We start from the raw sequence: 13,322 nt of genomic DNA, 5'->3' as shown, positions 1-13,322 counted from the left end.
AGGGAAGGAAATTAATTTCTAACCTAACAAGGAAAGGAAATAACTTGTACTCAATTACATTAGATGTAAACTAAAAGAGAAAATCCTAAGAGTCTCAGCATCCATCTAGATCAATTACAACCAATTGGGTACAATTAAACCAATCACCATTAATATAGCACTTTTGGTGTCCTCACCACCAGAAGTCAAATGTCACTATGCTGTACTTTTAACTGATTTATCTGGGTCACTTTTTCAATATATGCTTTGTTAGAATTATGATTAAATTCACTATTTTCTAATAGTTTTAGCTTTTGGGGAAATTGGTAATTTAACATAGTATCAAAGTAGAAGATCTTGAGTTTGATCCCTAACTTTACTACTTCCAATTTAAAATGTTAAAAATTCCACGTGTTGGGCCCACTTATTAAGGGGGAATTTAGGCCCACATATGTGAGGGATTGTTAGAATTATGATTAAATTCACCATTTCTTAATAGTTTAAGCTTTTGGGACAATCGGTAATTTAATATGCTTGAACTATAGGCTTTGCTTAAACTGTAGTATGAATTTTTGATGTATGCTCTCATGGTGCTTGATGACGAATGAATTCTTTTTGTTACTTATAATTTTAATTTGAGATTTGACTTCTTTTGTTTATTTTCCTTCCTGTATTATTTGTTACAGGTCATAAAAGCCTTTGGTCTTCCAGAGTTCTTCAATTTGGTCTTTCCTTTGTTATTTGATATGTGCAATTTGGCCGCACTCAATAAGTCTGGGCAAGCACCCTTGGCAAGTGATGCTGCTAAAACAGGTTACATTCTGATTTTCAGTCCTATCTAAAAATTTAAACTTCACATTAATTGAGCTGGGTATGGCGAAGGTATATTTTATCATTTCATAAATTTAGAATATGATTGTTAACTTATAACTATCTTGAACATGATTGAGATTGAGTTCCTCTGATTGGGATCTTTACCTTAGGAGGTTTGAAGGACGTGACAATTAGCTCTTGAAGTATTAATATAAAGGGCATAACCAATGCCTAAAACTTCCACTTTTGCGGGATCTGGGAGAGACGATTGGTACGCAGCCTTACTCCAATATTCTTTGGAGAGGCTGATTCCTAGACTCAAACCCTCGACCTACTTTTGGTGGAAAGACACTTGCCATCACACCAAGGCTTGACCTCTAGCTTCTAAAGTGTAAATGATAATTGGACTTAAATAGGATCATCACCTCAATAGTTAATAGGTTTTGTTTGTGTCGTTGTGATGGGGAATTTGTGGACCATCTTCTGCTACACTATCAGTTTACTTATGCTTAATGGAGTGAAATATTTTTTGGTGTTTGGGATCCAGTGCATGAGATGCTGAAGACAGTTGTTTCTCTCCTTTTTTGCATGGAGGAATTTGTTGGGAAAGCACCGGTCAAAGATGTGGAATATGGTTTTGGGGTGTCTAATGTGGTTAGTTTGGCAGGAACGCAATACCCGTACCTTTGAAGATAAATGAAAATCTCTAGAACTCTTAAAATCTCTTCTGTTTGGTACTCTATTTCAGTGGTCTCGAGTTCGGGGTTATACATAATATATTTCCATTCATGCTTTTCTTCATTCTATTAGTTTTTCTTGAGTTTAATGTATTCGTTTCCAGTTTAGAGTTTTCATCATAGTGAACACATCAAAAAAATTTTATCAATAAAATCTCTATTACCTATAAGAAAAAGGATCATGGCTGCAGTCTTTTTTCCGATATGCAGATGGTTTTAGGTCATGTATTTGTAGAATCATGAAATCCATTTTTCCATTTTACAACATATATCAAAAGGTTGCAGGAAAGTGTAACCTAGAGTGCAGTCGGTTGAGAGGATAAGTAAGAGAAAATAAAATGGTAGGAGAAAATGGAAGACGGATTGATGTTTCAGTAGATTAAAAAAGCAACAGGAAGGAACAAAGGGAGAGATGGTTATTTTCTATCCGGGATTGCCATTCTTAATCCTCCCAAATTGGGAGGAAAATAGGAGAAAAAAAATGTCTTGCATGGTTGTCTGACTGTCTTCTCCCTCCAGTTCATTAAAAAAAAAAAAAAATTAATACAAGTTGTTTTGTTTTCTCTCCTTCCTACCAAACACTTATAAAACTAGAAATCTCTTCTTCTTCTTTTTTCCGCCCACCCCCCCCCCCCCCAAAAAAAATCCTCACATTCCCTCCTCTCAGTTTTGTATCCTCCCTACCAAATAAAGCTAATTTTTCATAGTTTCTCTCATGAGCTTGGGCTTCTGTTGTTAGCATAAAAGAATATCTATCTATTTTTTCATATGCAACCCTCAGGGGTTTGTCTGTCCTTTGTCCATTTACTGTTGTGATATTTTCATGTAGATTTGTGCACTGGGTATGACCATCACTTCTGCTACCCATAATTTCTGGAAAGCAAAGTCCTCAATTCCTAGCCTCTTTCAGGCCCCCAGAACTAAAGCTTTTCAAACCCTAAAAGAAACTACAAATTTTAAACCTTGACTCAGCTAAAGAAAGGGGGCAAGATCTTCAGCTCTTTGCTTATTATCTACTGCAAAAATAGCCTTACCTTTGTTTCTCCGTTCCCCACTTGCTTCCATGCATCATCAAACTATTTACCTTTGTTTCTCCATTCCCCACTTGCTTCCATGCATCATCAAACTATTTTACAATTTGAAATTTGTGTGTTAAGGCTGTAAAGTGGTGCTAGTAGTCTTATTATGAACTTTCTGTTCTGCAGAATCAGAAGCTACTGAAGATGTATCTGTTCCACATGAGAAAATATTGGACTGCATGACATCTTGCATCCATGTTGCACATATAAATGATATTCTTGAACAGAAAAAGAATTTATTGCACATCTTCATAACTTCCCTGTCGCCTGGATCTCCATGGACAGGTACCCTGATTAGCTTTTTCTTTTTCTCAAAAGTTTAGTACCCTTCTTTATAGTTTATTGATTAAACTTTCATGGGCAGTCAAAACATCGGTGTTTTCATCAATCAAAGAACTTTGTTCAAGACTCAACCAGGCTTCTGTTGACTTTCAGGGAACTTCCCTTCATGCCAACATAACTTCTTTAGTTCAGGAGGTAATCAGAGTTGTATTCATTTGTCAGATATTTTCTATGGCTTGTCTGAACACTAAATTCTATATTTTTTTTCAGTTGTTTCACTCAGTGTCACCTGAGGTAGTCCAATGCATAAGCACGGTAAAGATTGCCCAGGTATGTCATCCATTTCCTTATTTGGTTGGTCAATGCACACCAACTTTTGGTCTAGTTATTGGTTCATTGAGCTTGAGGAAACCCTTACACCTGACTTATTGGATATCAGGAGGCACCTCATCTCTTGTATGCCTTTCAAATAAAAATCTGATACATATCGAAACTGATCCTATATATGTAGGCATAATGATTCTGCTCCCCTACCCAAATAGAGGCAACATCTATTATTTTTATTGTTTAATTCAACTTTATGTAATTTAAAAAAAATGTTAGTTAATACAATCAATCAGAATCCACTGATAAGATGGCCATATCATTATTTTTGACGTCAAATAATTGTATATTGCATCTCTCTATTGGTCAGTTGCATTACCTACATACATCTTTAGAGTCCGTAAATGCAGGGCAAACACATGATTTTCACATTTAAAAAATAAAATAAATCTTTTGGCCCAAGTTATTATTGAAGTTGCATTTTTAAAATCGCCAAAATGTTGCATTTTGATACAGTAGTTTCTTTTTCATAATGAGGTTTCATGACATTCTTTTTATTGTACTTGCTTAGTTGTAATCCTCTAGTTTCTTCTTGACCTTTTGCCGAGTATCATCTCATATAATAAATTTTTATTGATGTTAACTTCTGATCATAATACTGAAATATAAAGATTTACCAAAGCTCTTTAATTAATGGTACGCATTCATATAATAAATTTTTATTGATGTTAACTTCTGAAATTGGCATAAATCCCCCTCTCCCTTTTTATTTTCAATTGGTATTGTCCCACTATTAACTTTCTCAGAAAAGATTTATTGTTTGACTTTCATGTCTGTTTGTGACTGTTCCACTTTGCTTCCAGCAGTTTCTAATTTATTAATGCATTTTCTTATTCCCATTTTTACAAATTCTACACTGTCTAATCTAATACTCAAATTTAGGTTCACATCACTGCTTCAGAGTGCCTTCTGGAAATCACCAAGCTGTTCAGAGACCTTCCATCAGCGCATTTGATAGATGTAGGGTTTAAGAATGAGATTCTTAATCAGCTTGGGGTGGAGAAGAATGGGGAGGCAAGGTCATTGTTAAAAAGATGCATCGATATACTTGAAAACTTGAAAATCGAAAATGTCCAATAAACTTGAAATTGGTACAGCATGAAGCTAATGAACCTGTTGAAGCTCATAATTAAATTTGCAATGACAGTCTATTTTATTTCAAGTTAATATATCATGCAATTTAGAATGATGAAGAGGTGTGCCGTGGAGACCAACCATATTTGCTTGCTTTTGGTAATTGGAGTGGAGATCAACCATATTTGCTTATTCTTGGATAATATGAAGAATGCTTACTTGGAATTGGTATAGCTGATTGTATTGTATTTCACCATGTGGTCTTTGTGTGTACAGGTGTGTATTTTGGTGTGTGAAAGTGAAATAGACACTGCACCAACCATAAAAACCGACACAACACCACTAACAAATAGACATGTACCTTTTATTTTTTGAGAAAAACAGACTGATCGAGAGTAAAGACACAAAACAGTGACTTGAATCATTGAACAGTCACTGCACCAAACTAAACAAGACCATTGATAGAATTATTTGCAACACAGATCGGGATGAAACAAAACCCGTTGAGTCCCAACTATAGCTAAGTTTGATCTCCCTTTTCTCATCTCTCCTTCAGCTTCTTGAGCTCAACTTCATAACATTTAAGTAATTTAGTGCCACTCTTGTGAAGACCGAATTTGTCATACTTGTTCGATATCGCTACTTTTAATTCTGTTGTCATCAACCCAGATACACCTGTAAAAACTCTTAATAATTCAGTTTTCATAGTCAATAAATTTCCAACCTGATTCGCCTTTTCTTTTTGCATTCTTCAATATCTTTGTCAAGGCAATCATGTAATGGACTTCTGAAACCATCTAGTTGTGATGGAAGAGGAAAGCCCATTGGAAGTGAAGAAGACAGAATGTCATTAGCTTGAACTTTACATAAATTGAGCATAATCGATTCCATCAACACCACCATCATAAGTTTTCTCATAGCCATTATGTTTTTCCAACTGTAAAAAATATCTTATTCCGAAGTCAAATGCTAAATAATTTATACAAAATAAAACCTCTAGTTATCCATGGCAAGCAATTGGTTTGACACCTTTAAAATAAAGGTATTTAGTTTTTATATTGATTTATCTTTAAAAAAAAAGTAACTTATAAGAAAGGTTTGTTAAAAAAATCTTGATTTTGATAAATTTCCAAGTAACAAACTTTTAATTCAAGTAATGTCATTTTGAGAATGTGGGTTCATGGGACCGGGTATTTTTATGATATTATGTCCTTTTCAAAAATTATTAAACAATTATTGCTTAAGAAATAAGGATTCTTCAATTTCACTGTTTCATACTGAAGTTGCAAGGAGTATTGGTTCCTCACCTACATTTCTACGACAGTAATCAAAGGCATTAGCTGAATGTAAAATAGCTGACAGGATGATGCAGGAGAAATAGACTACAGAAGGAGAAGATTTTATTTGGGAAACAAAATAAGGGATAGGACCTAGGGGCTAGGAATAAGCACCAAGTGGATAAAATAGAAAAGTAGTTAGTATCTAACCATCATCACCTGGGTTTGCTTGGAATCAACACCATACATGACAGGGGTGACGTAGGACAACTAGAACAATTGAACTGTAAAATTAAAAATTAATAAAATAAAGTGATACAACGTAAGAGTCAACACCAAGCATGGGAGGCACTAAGAGTCAGCACTAGACTAAAAGACTATTTTTTTATTTTTTTATTTATCAAAATATCAACTATCTTCAAAAGAAGTACAAAAGGTTGCTTATATAGGGAAAACTAAACCCTGGTTCTAATTTGTGTAAGAAACTCAAATCGCCTTATTATAAAAATAATCTTGCTTCCAAATATTTAAATACTAAAAGCCTAATGAACTACTAGGGCCTAAAACATAAAAATATAATTAACTTGCAAACCTAAATAATACTATAGAAATCTTTTTACGTCTCTTGCATCAATAAGAACCAATGAATCAACACTTGGGTTTGACTGGAATCAGGACCAAGCACTGGGAGAAAACTTCCAACCCAAATTTTAAAACCCATTATCAACTTTACAATAGTGAGATTTTTAATAGACTCTAAAATTACTTATATTAGAACCATATCTTAATGATTTAAACTTTTAGAACAATTGATAGATTATCATTATATCAAAATATGTGGCATTGAATTTGAACTGTGCCTACATTCTGCTTACCATTTAAAAAGATAAATGTGTTAGTTTTAATGAAACCAGTCATCACTAATATACATCTTTCGGTGTCCTTACCACGAGACGTCAGATGTCACTATGCCGTATTTTTGATTGATTTATCTGGGTCACTTTCCAATATATGCTTGAACTATTGGCTTTGCTTAAACTGTATTATGAGTTGTTGATACATGCTCTCATGGTGATTGATGAAGAACGACTTCTTTTAGTTACCTATAGTTTTAATTTGAGACTCGACTTCTTTTCTTTATTTTCCTTCTTGTATTTGTACAGGTCATGAAAGCCTTTGGACCTTTCCTTTGTTATTTGATATGTGCAATTTAGCCTCACTCAATAAGTCTAGGCAAGCACCCTTGGCAAGTGATGCTGCCAAAACAGGTTGTATTCAGATTTTCAGTCCTATCTTAAGAATTATAATTCATATTAATTGAGCTGGGTACGGTGAAGGTATATAATCTTTTCAAAATTTTGGAATATGATTGTTAACTTATAGCTATCTAGAACATGATGGGATTGAATTCCTATTGGGATTTTTTTCCTTAGGAGTTTCGATGGATGTGATAATTAGCTCTTGAAGTGTTACTTATAAAAAGGTCATATCCAATGCATAAAACTTCCACTTTTGCGGAATCTGAGAGAGATGATTGGTAGGCAACATTACTCCAAATTCTTTTTTGGAGAGGCTAATTCTCAAACTCGAACCCATGACCAGTCACTTTCGGTGGAAAGGCACTTGTGATCGTACCAAGGCTCGTGCCTTAACCCCTAAAAGTGTAAATGATAATTGGACTTACATAGCATCGTTGCTGCAGTCTTTTTTAAACATGAAGAGGGTTTTAGGACATGTATTTGCATAATCATGAAATCCATTTTTCCATCTTTACAACATATTTATTGAAAGGTTGTTGGAAATATAGCCTAGTGCACTTGGTTGGGTGGATAAGTAAGATAGAAGAAAATGGTAGAGAAAAAAAAATGGAAGATGGAATAATATTTTGATAAGAGTAAAAAGTGAAAGGAAGGAACAAAGGGCAATAGATGGTTTTTTTTATTTTATAATCTGGGATCACCATTCTTAATCCTCCCAAATTGGGAAGTAAAAGAAAAATATAATTAATTCAAATAATGTCTTTTGGCTATGGACAATAGATTTTTACCCATTATGTGATTCTTATAGATATATACTTATAAAAAAAGGGTATACTTTATTCTTATCTTTTATACTGTATTTTAATTTGGCCTTTAACTTTTCAATTGTGTAAACTTGAATTTCAAAAAAAAAAAATTGTGTAAACTTGGTCCTTAGCCTTTTATTGCTGTGTCAATTTAGTCATTGTCATTATCTTTTAGATGGAAATTGTTAATGTGGCTAACGGCTAAATTAAAAAATCAGTTTCCGTTGATGTGACAATAAACTAATCTTTTTATTTTGGCTATTTGTCACATTAGCAATTTTCTTCTAAGAAATAATGGTAGAGACTAAATTGAAAGGTTAGTGACCAAATTGACACAATTGAAAAATTAGAGACCAAACTAAAATATAGTGTCAAAGATAAGAACAAAATACGTAATTTACTCTAATCGAGAAAAAAAATGTTCAATTGAAGTAGAATATAAAATAGTAACACCCCTAAAGTTTAAGCTGAGCCAATGTGGAGATTAGGCACTTGAAAACACTGCAATTCTACGGTGACTTAACTAATTAGTCCCATTATCATATTCCATGACTCAAACTTTCAGTCCATAATTGAGAAAAAACTGTTCAATTGAAGTAGAATATAAAATAGTAACACCCCTAAAGTTTGGGTTGAGCCACACAATTCAATTAATTATATGAAGATTACTTCTCAAAAAATAAAAGGAAAAAAAAAATTCGATACAACAAAAACAGTTGAACTAGACGGAAACCTTAATTAATGAGTAGCATATTTATAAGGTACTAGAATAAAACTATGAGTTAAAGACATAATTTTAAAATTGTAACGTATTTTTCATTCACGATTTCAATTCAAAAAATGTGAAATTTTTTTAAATTTATCAATTTCATTTTTGTGAAGCATAAGGAATTGAGAGTGGCAATATCCAACTCCAACAATCTTGTCAACATTATCTCAACACATTTAATTTTGTTAATGATTTTTTAAAATTATTATTACTACAACCATAAAATTATCTCTATAAATGTGGGTTGGGTGCACTTGCTCAAGTCTTTGCAGCTCAAATAACTAAGTGGGTTTGGTCAGGGTGAAAATTAATAAATTATACAATTTTATTATATAAAGGTTTATGCCTGCAAGTGGATGACACTTTGATTTTTCCCCCACAAGTTTAATGAACTGTTTGAAAGTTAGGATTTATATCCGTGCAATTACCATGGAGTTGCAAGATGTAAAAATTTATGAAATGTAAAAAACGTAAAAAGTTCATTGGGCCTTTAATTATAAGCCCAAAAGTTTAACATGTTTGTTAAGCCCAACCCATGAAAATTTTTAAATATCCCAACTTTTAACAACAAAACCCCTAATAACTAAACTCTCTGCACAAAACAATCCACAGAGAGAGAGAGACAGAGAGAAAGAGAGAGCTACGACTGCGACACCTGCTTGGCGCTGTGAGAGAGAGAGGGAGACGATTTCTGGTTTCACTGTGAGTTCTCTTTTGTCAATTCTATATTGGGTTTGTGTTAAAGATTTTGTGCGCACTACGTGTTTGTCAATATTTCTCTGAGAGAGAAATAGCGTAAAGTGAACTGTCATTTTGATTTCTGATTTATTTTCGCAATGTTTCTTATGGGTCTGTTTTGAATTGACTTGAGATGAAGTGGGTTCTCCCCATTTTGTTTCTTTATTTTTAGTATCAGTTTAGTTCCTTCTTTGTTTGTAAGGGTGCAATGTTTTTTTAGTATCTGAAAATTTTAGCTGGTTTATAATTCTCTTTGTTGATTGTTGTCATTTTGGTTGGTTCTATTTAGAGTTGAAATTTTTTGTAAGTAAATTGCAGTGACATGAATGGCATTCGCTGGTGCAGAATAGGCTCACCAAGGATCATAATTCTCTTTGTTGATTGGTATCATTTTGGTTGGAAACTTTCTGATTTCCTTTATGTCATTTATTTGGGACATATGTATGTTTGTGGTTTTAGAACTTGGAACTTGTAACTTTGAACTTTGAACCTTGCTTTTTTTTTCTTTTTTTTTTTCTTTCATGTATTTTTAATTTGGTTCTTAGTTATTATTGCCTTTGATAAGTAATTTGTGTCAAAATTTACTCTCTTTTTCCCCAATGACTCTTTAACATCTATTATGAATTATGATTTCTGGTATTATATATATAGACTTATGATCCTTGATCTACAATTGCATCCATGGAACCCTCTCACCTTTTCTTATGTTGGATTCTTTCCGATCCCCTTGAACCAAATCTTTTAACTGATGTCTACTATTTTTGAATCATAATCCGATGAGTAAGGAATCTTTCTTTGGCTGCCTAGTTACTAAGAGCAAAGAGATGTTGAAGTTGATGTCTAGATATGACAATTAAGAAGTGTGAGATTTCTTTGCAATGTTTGGACTTTTATTATTTTGCTACATTGTTTGTTTCTAACGATGACTTGTTGGGTTATTTGTTTTCCATGCATGTACTTTTGACAATGTTTTGTTTCGTTAACAATGAATATGTGATAAATTAATGTTCATTTTGGTTATTTTAGAAATTTGCTAATACTCATTTCTATCGTGGGCATGTTTCTTAAACGGATGAGACTTGAGTCTATTTTCTAGAATTATTAAAACAGGTTATTGTTCTCTTGTTGCATGAATTGCCAACTTGGAAATTGACAATAAATATGGATGGACAGATGAAAATTATTACTGAATGGACAAATATAAAAAAAACAGAATTGTAGAAGGCTAGGTGCGTGGCTATTGAGTTGGATAAAAATAAGGAGAAGCAAACATAATGCCTGATTCTGTTTCTTTCCTTAGGGAAGTATAATTGCATTATAATGTCTTAAACTTTTGTTGTTGTTCAATATAACATGAGTAAATATTTTCCTAAATAACCTAATATTAATTATTGAATATTAGGTTAGGTCTTTCTTCCTTCTCAAATCTCACCGGCCACCTCACACCACCGCACTCACTGTCTTCACTCAGTTGCAATACCCCGCCCCCCCCCCCCCCCCCCCCCCTTCTTCTATATCTCTCACACACAAGCACACTATACTATTTTACAATTTATTCAATTGTTCTCTAACTTTTTGTTTATTTGCAGTTGAGCTTTGGACATAGAGGGGAGAAATAAAAACATGTATAAGAAGATGAAAGAAGCTGATGGAGCAGGACCCTCAAGAGGCCAAACGGATACCAAGGATGAAGAAATGGACTTCAAGAAGATTATGAAGGATATTGAGCTTTTCAGTATGTTTCAATTTTCTCTCACTTTTGTTGCTTTATTTGTCCCAAAATTGCACCTTCTAACTTCCCCTTCACTGCATAAATTTTATATGGAGTTTTTAATTTTTATAATCTCTTTGTAGCCTAAGATATGCATAATGGAATTTTTTTTTTCTGGGTTTTGCTTTCTAGAACAAGATATCAATGTTTTTTAAGAATAACATAGCTCCCCCCCCCCCCCCCCTGCTATTTATGATCATTATTATTATTTTTTTGTCTTTGGTTTATTTTAATCAAGGAATTTGGTAATCATAACTATGGCAGTGATTGTATTGTTGTCCATGCTATAATGGTGGTTAAGGCAGGATAGTTCCCTTGCCAGTGGCTTTAATTTATGGAGAAAGCTGATTTAATGTTGGCCATCAATGAAGGGCTAATGCTTGTAGTTCTTGAAGATGGTTTTGGCAATGTAAATTTTGAAAAGAAAAATGTACCTTGCCTATAATTCGTCACCGCCATATGTTGCAGTGTGGGCTTCTGTGTTTAGATATCCATGCAACACTTTCTGCTTTGTAAAGTTACTTTTTGTCTTGTTAGAGAGCCAAAAGAAATATTTGGATATCTTAGCCTTGTAAAGGTTCTCTCTGTGGTTCAAATAGAACGCGTCTCAAGCTGAACAGTATCAACTGTCAAGGTCTCTATTGGGATAATTTGTAGCACATTTGTCTTTTTAATTTCATTTTTCCATTTGCTTGTGACCTAATGTAAGGCAATGCCATTTTTTCAGGCTCCTCACATATGACATGGAAAGAGAGAAAGGAAATGGAGAATAGGAAGGTGATTGCTCTAGGTGGAAAGGTAAGAACTCTTTACCCTTCTTTCATCTTCACTTTTGGCTCTATTTTGTTTGCAACAAGCAAACAGCCAGGTGGTGAACACTGAAGTGAACTTTTCAATTACTTTGACTGTATTGTATTTATTTAAAGCTTCCTAAATCTCCTTTAAAAACAGCCTACTAAGAAGCAGAGACTACCCCTCAGTGTAGCACGACCCATGATGAAGAAACAAAAGGAAAGAGAGCAGAAAATGCTAGAAGAGGTGATTAATTTATTTCATTGCCCTTTTTATCTGTAGTTCATCTGACTGGCAGGACTTTTTGTAGTTTCACTAACTATTTTAGCTTTTAGCGTTTGATTCTTGGACAATTTGGAGGCAAGTCCAGCAGTAGTGATAAAAGATCAATGGGGAAGCGCAAACCTGAAGACAGGGTTTTGAAAGCTAGTGAAGGTCATTTTAGAAATGGTGTACTTGATGTAAAGCATCTGTTACATTCAGCTCCAGCTCCAGCTCCTTTTAGAGGGAGTGATTCAGGTACCCATTTGTTCAGTGATGGGAAAAAGAAGGGAAAGGGAAAGGGGAAGGGGAAGGGAAAGAAGAATGGAGGTAAGAAGGGTGGTGGTAGGAAGCGCCACTAAATGCATGCAAGATGGGAAACATTCACAATGGAAACAAATAGAAGCGCTAGTTGTCTACCTTAGATTTTTGTATCATTCCTGGAGAACGAGCTATGCTAGTAATAACATTGTTCTCTTATTTGTCATTGCTAATGGAAAGGGTTAACTTTATCTTCTCTCTCTCTCTCTCTCCATTGGTTTAAATTTGAGCATTTTCCATTTTCAAATAAATTGTATTGCAAAACATAGATGCAGGAACCATCGATTTATGTCTCTGCATATCTCCACTGTATATAAAAACGTGAACATGATAAATTTCTTTTTTCCACATGCTCTCAAGCAAGCCACTCCCAACTCCAATCCATTTAATACAGTAACGAACTTCACATTGGAGAGCTAAAATCCTTGAGAGAGAAAAATTGGTGCTATGGTAAGGCCTGGAGACTGCTGTACAAAGAGAATGTTGATACCTTGGAACATTTTTTCATCCAATCCCCTGCCACTGAGTTGAGCAGGTGTTGTTAAATTTGGTTTGGCCTTTTCACTTGCATTGCATTAATTTTTGTGTGTAAATACATCGATAGTTAGGGATGAAGTGCTAAGTTTGGAGGACTCAGATCACTATGTCTCAATTGGTTAAGCATTATAAACCCATATCTAATACTGGGGCTGATAGGGAGGAAGTAAAAGACTCGCAATCTTTGAGGCCATCATCTGTGACTATTTGTGGATAAGCTAGAGATAATATTTTACATGGAGGCTTTTAAATACCTCTCTGCCAACTTGCAAGACAAGTTAAATAAGGCATATCTAGATCGTTAGGTGGCGTTTGGATTGCGTTTCTGCGGCCCTTTTTTTTTTTTTTTTTTTTTCAGCTGAGTGCCTATTGCACTGTTCATTGTCTATGAACAGTGAATTTAGGTATGTGAACAGTAAAAATTTGTGAAAAGTGACTTTTTT

At 34.0% G+C, this 13,322-nt stretch overlaps 2 protein-coding genes across 2 annotated transcripts in view; both read left to right on the top strand.

Annotated features, from left to right (window-relative positions):
• Nucleotides 1-4,604, top strand: part of LOC142607395 (uncharacterized) — a 45,395-nt gene extending 40,791 nt beyond the window's left edge. Inside the window, exons 31-35 of the mRNA XM_075778862.1 lie at nucleotides 666-792; nucleotides 2,735-2,893; nucleotides 2,973-3,085; nucleotides 3,161-3,220; nucleotides 4,157-4,604. Coding sequence (XP_075634977.1) covers nucleotides 666-792; nucleotides 2,735-2,893; nucleotides 2,973-3,085; nucleotides 3,161-3,220; nucleotides 4,157-4,354 — 657 coding nt within the window. The 3' untranslated portion in view covers nucleotides 4,355-4,604. The remainder of the gene's footprint in view (nucleotides 1-665; nucleotides 793-2,734; nucleotides 2,894-2,972; nucleotides 3,086-3,160; nucleotides 3,221-4,156) is intronic.
• Nucleotides 4,605-8,825: 4,221 nt separating this feature from the next.
• LOC142606999 (uncharacterized) lies at nucleotides 8,826-12,537 on the top strand. Its single transcript, XM_075778404.1, has 5 exons — nucleotides 8,826-9,161; nucleotides 10,787-10,932; nucleotides 11,696-11,766; nucleotides 11,920-12,006; nucleotides 12,096-12,537. Exons 2-5 carry the CDS (start codon nucleotides 10,821-10,823, stop codon nucleotides 12,381-12,383), a joined length of 558 nt encoding a protein of 185 aa, XP_075634519.1. The 5' UTR covers nucleotides 8,826-9,161; nucleotides 10,787-10,820; the 3' UTR covers nucleotides 12,384-12,537.
• The last annotated feature ends 785 nt before the right edge of the window (nucleotides 12,538-13,322 follow it).

The sequence above is a fragment of the Castanea sativa genome, chromosome 8, assembly GCF_040712315.1.
Source record: "Castanea sativa cultivar Marrone di Chiusa Pesio chromosome 8, ASM4071231v1".
NCBI lineage: Eukaryota > Viridiplantae > Streptophyta > Magnoliopsida > Fagales > Fagaceae > Castanea > Castanea sativa.
Note: the sequence above shows the minus strand (reverse complement) of the source record. Positions and strands in the feature narration are given on the sequence as shown.